General features: G+C 47.6%; 1 protein-coding gene across 1 annotated transcript in view; it reads left to right on the top strand.

Moving 5' to 3' along the window:
* The window catches only part of GSDME (gasdermin E), a 71,249-nt gene that overhangs the window by 47,549 nt on the left and 13,251 nt on the right, over window positions 1-10,449 (top strand). Inside the window, 2 exon segments of the mRNA XM_014593226.2 lie at window positions 4,643-4,807; window positions 7,627-7,754. Coding sequence (XP_014448712.2) covers window positions 4,643-4,807; window positions 7,627-7,754 — 293 coding nt within the window.

Here is a 10,449-nt window from a genome sequence, read left to right on the forward strand (position 1 = left end):
CTGATGGCTTGAAAAACATGCTGTGTGTGTGTGTGTGTGTGTGTGTGTGCGCACACACACATACATGCCCCAAATCCTGAGGATAAAGAGATAAAAGGGAAGGCTTGAAGTGTGACTGTGTCCCACTGGAGGGTGCTTTCTCCCTCTTGGTCTTTCTTTGGCAGTGCCCTCTGACAAGTTAAAAATAAGAGCGAGAGAGAGAGGCACCCTTGACAGGGTCTTATCATACCATGGATTCCTTCCTTCTAGTTCTGCAGCGGGTTGAGATTTTAAGTGCATGCACCAGCCTGTTTCAGATGAACTTAGACGCTGAACTCATGGTCAGCCAGCGCCTTCTGGCGTTGCGGATTAATACACTCACTACTGACTGCACCACCAAGCCAGCTCTCCTTTATCATCTTCATTCAGTACTGGAAACTTAACTTCACTGTACCCCATGCTCTGGAGTCTTACTTTTGTGTCACCAAATTGGCCTGTTGTTTGAGAACAGGTGTGACACGTCATGATGCCAACAGGACTAAATCCTAACCCTTGCTGGCTGACTCCCTTTTCTAATGGATTCTGTCATTTTATCACTTCTTTTATGTACAAGGCAGAGGCCAGGCATGGTGGGGAGGTAAAGAGAAGTCAGGGCGAGTCTGGGTGCACAAGTGGGAGTATGTGCTCTTAACCACAGGTGTCAGCGATGGAGGATGGGAACGTCATCAAGGACACCAATGTGGTGCTGGAGATCCCAGCTGCCACCACCATCGCCTACGGAGTCATTGAGTTATATGTGAAACTGGACGGCCAATTTGGTGAGTCTCAACTCCCGGGGACTCTGAGGGACCCCATTTAAAAAAAAAATTATTTATTTATTTAGTATTATTATTTTTAAATTTGACCAGAGAGCAAGAGAGAGAGAGAGAGAGAGAGAAAGTGAGAACATAAACTGCTAGGTCTGGGACACTGAACTGTGGTTGGCCATGGGAGAATCCAGTGCCTTAACCACCATGTCACCTGCTGGCCCCAGAGACCCCCATTTTTTCTCAAGGTGCACAGTAAGATCCCCTACTCCTTTGGGGGTTGTGAGGAAAGAGTCAAGAGATGTCAGAAAAGTCTGGGATATCCTAAGACCTAGAACCTGGGAATATGGGTGGCACTGGGGAAGTTTGGGCAGGGATGTCCAGGGGACGTGCCCCCCACCCCCTACACATCTGTGTAGGCCAAGGCTCTGCTGGCTCAGCGGTGTCAGGAACATGGGCTCTGCAGTCAGACAGATTGGGCACCAATCCTGGCACCACAAGGCCAAGTGAGGTCTCAGGCAGTTCGTTGACTCTTACTGAATCTTGGCTCCCCTGTCTCTGGAAGGGGAGAGACACCCCCTCACAGGGCTATGATGAGGATTAGATTAGATGAAGCATTTGAAATGCCATGTATAAACTACTCCACCTTAGCGCTTATCACCTTGCCTCCTCAATACGAGGCTCAAAAGGCTGCACTCGACCGTTCTCTGCTGATCACGAGAGCTTTCAGAGCTCGAACATCCAGGTGATCGGCATTATTTGGAGAAGATAAGAGCTTTAGTGTAGCTAGTGTCTGTCTGTCTTATACGCTCACAGACCCTAGGTCACGCTTCTGATGAGGAGAGGTGTTGAGCCCAGGAAATTTATCTGACTGCTTCTTGGGGTCATCAACGAGTATATGTCACATAATAAATTGCTAATCTTTATGATAATGACATGGTGGATATATATATGAGAAAGAGTCATCTTATTTTTCAGAGATTTGTGTCTTTGTGTTGAGGACCTACTCTCTTAGCAAATCTCAAGTGAACAATGTGGTATTAATAGCTATGGTTGCCATGCTGTATGTAAAGTCCAAAGGACTTACTCATCTTAGAACTGAAAGTTTTATCTTTTGACCAAAATCTCTCTCATTCCCCCCCCCCAGAGCCATTGGCAACCACCGTCAGAATCTCTGAGTTTTATTTAGAGTCCACGTATCAGTGAGATCATAGAGCATGTGAGAGTAGTTCATGTCTGCTCAGTATCAGTTATGTTGATGCAAAAGGCAGGATTTCCCTCTTTGTTTTATATGGCTGAGTAGTATCCAATGTGTATATATGCCACATTTTATTTGTTCACTCATTCATCAAAAGACACGTTATCTCTTTATTTAGGTTATTGTGACTAATGTGTGTCACTTTGTAGGGAGAATGTCACTTCTGAAATCTTGGGCTGTATTGAGGATGCCAGTGAGTGCTCTGGTGGCTGGGGACACTGGCTGCGCAGACTCCTTCCTGTCTGTGCTAGGAGGTGGTCACACCTTGCCCTGCATGAAGCTCCATGGGGGTGGCCTGTGGCCTCTACAGGGACCTCATTTTTCTCCGATTAGACTTTGAAAGACATAGCCTTCTCTGGCATGGCTCTCCTGTTTGCATTTCAATTTCAAGCTTTTTCTCTTTGCTGGTTTCCGCTGTCTTTGAAAATAAATCCTCTTTGTGCTGTTGGAAAGAGGCACCCCAGGGATATCGCAGCCATTCTTTTGGCTCTTCCCCTACCCTGGCCAGGGAAGCAGCCCCACACCCTCCCCGCTGTGAGTGCTATGCCTGTGCAGCTCGGTGGCCAGGCTGTCGTTCTGGGTGACTCACTGCCCTGTTTTATTGTGACTAATGTGTGTCACTTTGTAGGGAGAATGTCACTTCTGAAATCTTGGGCTGTATTGAGGATGCCAGTGAGTGCTCTGGTGGCTGGGGACACTCTGGCTGCGCAGACTCCTTCCTGTCTGTGCTAGGAGGTGGTCACACCTTGCCCTGCATGAAGCTCCATGGGGGTGGCCTGTGGCCTCTACAGGGACCTCATTTTTCTCCGATTAGACTTTGAAAGACATAGCCTTCTCTGGCATGGCTCTCCTGTTTGCATTTCAATTTCAAGCTTTTTCTCTTTGCTGGTTTCCGCTGTCTTTGAAAATAAATCCTCTTTGTGCTGTTGGAAAGAGGCACCCCAGGGATATCGCAGCCATTCTTTTGGCTCTTCCCCTACCCTGGCCAGGGAAGCAGCCCCACACCCTCCCCGCTGTGAGTGCTATGCCTGTGCAGCTCGGTGGCCAGGCTGTCGTTCTGGGTGACTCACTGCCCTGTTTTAAACCAGCTCTGCTTTTCTTTTTCTCTTTTTTCCCTCCCATCTGTGTTTTCTGTTGCTCTTGCCACAGAATGTTCTGATTCAGCTTTTTGAACACAAAGCTGCAGGGGCCGGAAGGGCCCTTGAGGCTGCCTGCTTTCTCCTCCCTCTCTGAGGAGGATCCTGGCCATCCTTTGAGACATTGAGAGGGGGCTGATTTCCTCTGGTCCCTGCCAGGGTAGTCCCAGCCATAGCAGCTTCTTTCACCAATAGCTTCCCTGCCTGGCAGCACTTGTGACCAGTCAGAAGTATCCTTTTATCACCTTGAACTTTAGCTTGCCGTTTTTTACAATGTGGCATTTGCCAGTGCCCTTTTGTATGAGCTCTGACTGGATGCCCTGGGCCGGGACCCTGTTTCCCACCTCCCCCTAATCTGTGCACAGCTCTCCAGGCTCACTGGCCCGGCCACCATCTCCTCCTGGCTTCCCACTGCTTTTAACTGGATCCTTTGCTGGTCTACCCCTTTCCTGTCTGTCCCAGCAAGGTAGCTAACATGCTTATTTCAACATGAAAATCCCATCATTTCACTTCTCGGCTCAAACACATGCTACCCTGGCTCCCTTTGCCCCAGGATAAAGGCTGCGCCTCATGCACATCGTGGGCCAGCCCAGCATGTGTGTCCGGGCCTCCATCTCATCACCAGTGCCACCTGACCCAGTATCCAGTGAACTCCCCATCCGGGAATGCAGCTCTGGGTGCCGGTGCCTGCTACTCCTGTCTAGAGTGTGCCTCTGCCTCTTTGCCTGGCTGACTCCTACTAAACCTAGGCCCTGCTTCTTCCAAGTCTTTTCTTGTTCTCTTTTGCCACAATATGGGGTTTGGGGCATGCAACCCTAAAATATGCTATACTGAAGGAATTTGAAGAAACACAAACAGTGAGGTCACCTGACATCCCCCATACCCATTTTCTTTTTTTTTTTAATTATTTATTTTACTTTATTTATCCATTCATTTATTTTTTAGTTTGAGCAGAGAGAGACAGAGGAGAATGAGAGAGAGAGGAAGTGAGAAAGCAAACCACCAGATTCAGGACTTGAACCCTGGTCGGCCATGTGGGAGTGTCCAGCACCTTAACCACTGTGCCACCTGCTGGTCCCTGCCCATACCCATTTTCCTTGGAGCAGGCCATAAAGCTGGGAAAGATTTTCTAAGCTCCTCCCGAAGCAGGTTACCGACCCTCACACGAGAGGTGTCCTCTCCACATCCAGAGGAAAGGAGTATCCTTGTCTCCAGAGACACAGGAACACAAATAGGAGCAAGCAGGACTTCCTTGCTGAGCTTCCTGAGCTTGTTCCATTACTATCCTAGTTCTTCACTACTTTCCATTCTTCATCAAATCACATCACGGGTATAGGAAGCAGGCTTTATGGGAAGAGGCCACTGTGTCTTCGGCCCTACCCTGAGTTAGGGAAGATGGGGTGTAGGATGTGCCAAGGCCAGGCTGACCTGCGTCGAGCTTGTCATTTGCTCCTGCTCTACAGAATTCTGCCTCCTGCAAGGGAAACACGGTGGCTTCGAGCACGAGAAGAGAATGAACTCTGTCTACTTGGACCCCATGGCCTTTCGAGAGTTTGCCTTCCTAGACATGCCAGATACTGGGCATGGGCTGTCTTCCCAGCATGGACCGTTAAGTGTTTTAAAACAAGGTATTGCCAGCAGGGTGGGTGGGGTGAGTTGGTGGCTAATTGAGCCCTGTGTCCTAAGAACAGACTTGGCCTTCAGAATCGGTGACTCCTTAGGGAATCATGGAAGATATTTGAAGAAAGTCCTAGTCCCCTCAGCAGAATTCACCTAGATTGGATCTTAGGGGACCCCAGGTCTCGAGTTTTGAGGAAAGGATGGGGGGGGGCAGGGATACAAGACGGAGGAGCAAAAGCCTGGCATTTTCCTTTCATTGGAACCACAGAAGCCTGCAGGACTACTAAGAATAGCTAGTCAGCAGCGGATAGAGAACCCAAGTTTTGCATCTGTTTCATTATATCTCAGGCTTCATTGCCAAGACAAGCAACTCTTTGTCAGCATTGCAAAATGCTCTCTTGGAGGCTCTTTATCCACATGGCGTGAGCTACACGGCGCCAAAGAGGAAGAGGGGCAGGACCCGTGATGTGCCCGCAGCAGTTCCTTTTGCTCCTCACAGCAGGCTGTGTTTTAAAAGTCGGTTTCTTTTTAGTGGGGTGCAGGAGTGCAGCATTTAGCAGGAGGAGGAGTTGGGCCAAGAAAAGGAGGAACAGTAAATAAGAACTTAGTAAGAAGAGCAGGAATAGCAAAATATGCTCTGGCTCGGACAGTAAGAAGAGAGGCTTCTAAGTAGGGTTTTCATGAGTCAGAACCAGAAATTGGCTTTGTTTCTGTAGCAAAAAATGTCAGTGTTGGGAGAAATGGCAATAAAGGCCAATCTTAAGACTTTTCCCATCTCTGCTTCTTTGAGATAGATGATTGGATGAGATTTTTGGCTGCCACTCAAAGAATGCCATTGTGACTTAGAACCCTGCAGCCTTGAACTGCACCCCAGGGAAGTGAAGAGGCAGCTGAGTGCTGAAGCTTTCTTTCCTTTTTATTGAATTAATTAATTAATTAATTAATGGTTTTAATTGTCTGAAGACACAAACTAGCCCTAGACAGAGAGAAAGAGAGAGACAGAGACAGAAAACCTTTCCTAATGGGGAGTGATCATGCTATGATCCGTTCTCCATTTATTCCTGTTTCAGTATTTTGGACACACATGCACACGTGCCCAGCATATTTTTTAAGCCACTGGGGCTGGAATTTGAACTATGGTTGGCCATGTGGGATCAAGTTCCCTTAACTACTAGGCTACAGGCCTGCCTCCTGAAACTCTCTCTTTATACTCTTCCCTATAGGCCTGCCCTCCGGGTTGGTCATTCTGGTCAGCTGAGGTGCCATGGGGAGCTGGAGAAGGGCAGGGCTGGCCTGGTCTTGGTGTCCCAGATCCTAAACCAACCAGGACAGCTCTCCTTCAGGCCTGGCTAACAGAGACCCAGCTGTGTTTGGAGAGGGTTTGAGTGGGCTGGTTTCTGATCTATGTTCCTCTCCATGGGGCTTTCTCCAATTGTTTGCTGGACTTCACCACCACCAGAAATGCTGTGTTTCTAAATTAGCATGCCTCCCTTCATACAGAAGCACTGCTGTAGCAAATCTCTTTAAAACGCCTCAATTAGGAGGGGACCAGCAGTTGGCATAATGGTTATGTCGCCGGACTCGCATCTAGTCGGCTGTGGATCAAGTCTCGGACCCGGTGGCTTAAACTCACGCGGGATATATGCACGTGTTTGCCCAAGATCCCGAGAGGAGAATGGAGGAGAAGGGATTGCGGCATGGCCATAACACCCTGCCTGGGGGGTGATTTCTTGCTTTCTGTCTCTCTCTTTCTGGTGAATGCATGTGCCCTCTAGCAAAAACCTCTCTACAAAAAACAAAAACAAAAACACCCCAAAAACAACAACAAAAACAAACAAACAAAAAAAACCCTCAACTGGGCTTGATTTACTAGAAGCTTTTCTTTTTTTGAGAGGTTTTTGTTATAGGGCACGTGCACTCGCCAGACAGACAGAGACAGAGAGACAGAAAGTGAGAAATCCCTCCCCAGGGGGGGCGGCCATGCCGCAATCCCTTCTCCTCCATTCTTCTCTCAGGATCTTGGGCACACACGCACACGCACCCGGTGTGAGTTTAAGCCACCAGGTCCGGGACTTGAACCGCAGTCAACTACATGGGAGTCCAGCGACATAGCCATTACGCTAACTGCTGGTCCCTTTACTAGAAGCTTTTAAACATCTTTAAAAAAAGAAAAAAGAAAAAGAAAACAACATGGTTGTAAGAGGAGAAGCTGCTAAGCACCCTGCAGAGGACATGAGTAAAACAGCCTGGTGGACCTCAGTGCTCAGCTTGAAGAATGAAAGTTTGGAAGACCTGCAGTAGCTGTGTTTGCCACGAAAACAGGGTGCTAGCCCCTTTGAGAAATGTGCATTAAATATTAAAAGATACAAAATGTGCAGTGCATTACAAGACAGGACATGAAAAATGTATTTTGGAATTTGTATGGCTCTAAAGCATCATAACATTTCTGACTTATGTTTAGTAATTCAGCTTTGATAATTTTTTTCCTACAGAAATCAGCTACAGAGGAATCTAAATGCCTTTGCCTGAGAATAATTGATGAAACTTAATTAATGTTTAGTGAGTCATCAAAGAGTGAAGCCGAATTGCAAAACTGGGCTTCTCTCTTTTCTCCCTCCCCTCCTCCCCCAGCTCCCATAGTGTGTGACTGATTATTGGAAGGCATGCAGGTGTTAAACCCGACGTCCTTTATTTCCAAGTTCCATGACTGACTTGGCAGCCGGCAGTATCTATGAAAGAACTGATGACAATGAGTATTAAAGCGGGAGACCGTCCGTGTTGTGAGACGCACAGCAGTCATGAGACTGGGTCTGCTCTGTTTTCACAGCGACTCCGCTCTTGGAGAGGAATTTTCATCCCTTTGTGGAGCTGCTGCCGCAGCAGCAGACAGCTTTGAGCAATGTCCTGCAGGCGGTCCTGTTTGATGATGAATTACTTGTGGTCCTGGAACAAGTGGTGAGACTAGACATTTCAAAACAGTGGTTTCTCCTGGGTTTTGGAAATGTGGGTGGGCTAGACCTCTTAGAACAAGACTCTGAGCGAGGATAAAAGTGGGTTAATCCTCTTCACCTCCTTTTAACCTTAAAGTTTGTCTCGTTTCCCTTGCTTATAGGTCCTTAGTTTTCCTTTTTTGATGCTAGTGGGTGCATGTACGTGAGAAACAGAGAGTGAGAGAGCAGGCACCCTCAATCAGGCCTGGTCATGCTGCAATCCTTTTTCCTTCAATTCGCCCTGCAGTCAGGATGGGCTGATTGCGTCTGCGTGCCTGGCGTGACTGGGCAGCCATATGGGATTGGCTTCCTCTGTGTAACGCCTACATGTGGCACTACGGGGTGGGCCCAGGGACCCTCAGTGTTCTAACAGCAGGGATACATAGAGCTGCTGCAACAAATCACCCCAAACCTGGGGGCTTAAAATGACAGAAATTTGGCAGGGCCATGCTCCCTCCAGAGGACCTAGGGATGAATCCTTGCCTCTTCCAGCTCCCGGTATCTCCTGACATTCTTCCGCTGGAAGCTGCCCCACACCAATCTCTGCTGCCTTCACTTAAGTCTTCTCCCCATATATCTGTCCCTGCCTTTTCCTTACTATCTCTTAGCAGAACACCCGCTGTTGACTGTAAGGGCCCTCTCAACCTGGGGTGAGCCCATCTTAAGATCCTTACTCTGGGACCAGCAATTAGCATAATGGCTGTGTCGCTGGACTCCCACGTAGTCGACCACGGTTCAAGTCCCAGACCTGGTGGTTTAAACTCATGCCAGGCGCGTGTGCGTGTGCCCAAGATCCCGAGAGGAGAATGGAGGAGAAGGGATTGCGGTATGGCCATCCCCCCTGGGGGGGTGATTTCTCGCTTTGTCTCTCTGTCTGTCTCTGTCTGTCTGGTGAGTGCACGTGCCCGATGGCAAAAACCTCTCTAAAAAAATAAAAAATAAAAATCCTTACTTTATTTTATTTATTATTTTTTTAAGAATTATTTAATTATATTATTATTTTTAAATTTTTTGCTATAGGGCATGTATGCTCACCAGAGAGAGACAGAGAAAAAGAGAAAGTGGGAAAAGAGAGAGCAAGCCACTGGGTCCAGACTTGAACCATGGTCAACCATGTGGGCATCCAGTGCCTTAACCATCACACCACCTGCTGGCCCCAGACCCTTAACTTTAATTACATCTGCAAAGATGCTTATTCCAGATAAGGTCACGTTCTGAGGCTCCAGGTGGACATGTGTTTTGGAGGGCCACTGCTTGACCCATCCAAGGATGCTGCCTGGCAGGGTCCAACACATCAACCTTCACTATTTAGAATACAGAGATAAACAGGCCTCTTGCATGGTTCTGTTTCGCAGTGGCACGCTGGCTGCCAGCCCTCCATCTGCCTGCATTTTGTGTTCTCCTTTGCTTAAGCAGGCAGAGGCTTTAGAAATCTTTATTTTACTTTTATTATTATTATTTTTTTTTTGTCTTTTTGGTTTTCTCTTATGCAGGGAGCTTGAGTAACTGCTTTAATGCTTTATGGTTTTCAGAAAAGCCTCCATATTATTTCTCTGTCTTGAAATTAGATTGTGCCAAAGAGCTTAGTGACCAGTGATGGGCCCTGCAGGTGTTGAGACAGCCCAACAGCACAGGACACCTCTGTCTGAGGATGCGGAGCTCAGCTCCAGGGAAAACATGAATGTTTCAAAAAGCCCATTGACTTTTTACTTCCTAAAATAGCTCCTTCCAAGAGGAAAATGTCAGGCCAGTACCCTGTGGACAGAGCATCAGCTGCCCTGTCAGATGCTGGAGAGGCAAGCTCCCCGGGTGGTGGAATCAGGACAGGGTGCTATGGATGGTGCAGGATTACCTGAGTGGTAGGAATAGGTGCGGGCAGGGCCACTCCACCTACAGCAGCCTCTCTGGCATGGAGGCTGCCCTGAGCCTGGCTGAATTTAGAATGCTAAGGTTGGGACCAGCAAATGGCATAATGGTTACATCGCTGGACTCCCATGTAGTCAACCATGACTCGAGTCCCAGACCTGGCGGCTTAAACTCAAGCCAGGCACATATGCGTGCATGCCCAAGATCCCGAGAGGAGCATAGAGGAAAGGGGATTGCAGTGTGGCCATCTCTCTGGGGGGTGATTTCTTGCTTTCTGTCTCTCTGTCTGGCAAGTGCACACACCCTATAGCAAAAATATCTAAAAAAAAAAAGCTAAGGTTTTATTTTTTAACATTAATTCTATTTATTATCATTATTTTAAAAGATTTGCTATGGGTCATGTGTGCTTACCATGGGGAGAGAGAGAGAGAGAGAGAGCAATAGAGAGAGAGAGAGAGAGAGAGAGAGAAAGCTGCCCAATCTGGAACTTGAACCACGATTGACCATGTGGGAGTCCTGAGCCTTAACCACCATGCCACGTGCTGGCCCTGAGTGCTAAGTTTTCAAAGCTTGAGGACTAGAAAGGGATGATGCTTTGATGTTCCTCTCATCAGTTGTGCATGTAACCACTTGTTATTGGCCCTTCCTGATCTGAAAGGATCTACTCAATAGTTTCTGCGTAGTTTCTCCCCTTTGTAAGTAGGACTTGGGCAAGGCTTAGCTTACTGTCTTACTTATTTTTTAAAAGAATTATTTATTTATTTAATTCCATTTTTGGTAATTTTTTTTTTTTT

This window comes from Tupaia chinensis, unplaced genomic scaffold, assembly GCF_000334495.1.
Source record: "Tupaia chinensis unplaced genomic scaffold, TupChi_1.0 Scaffold139943_1, whole genome shotgun sequence".
NCBI lineage: Eukaryota > Metazoa > Chordata > Mammalia > Scandentia > Tupaiidae > Tupaia > Tupaia belangeri.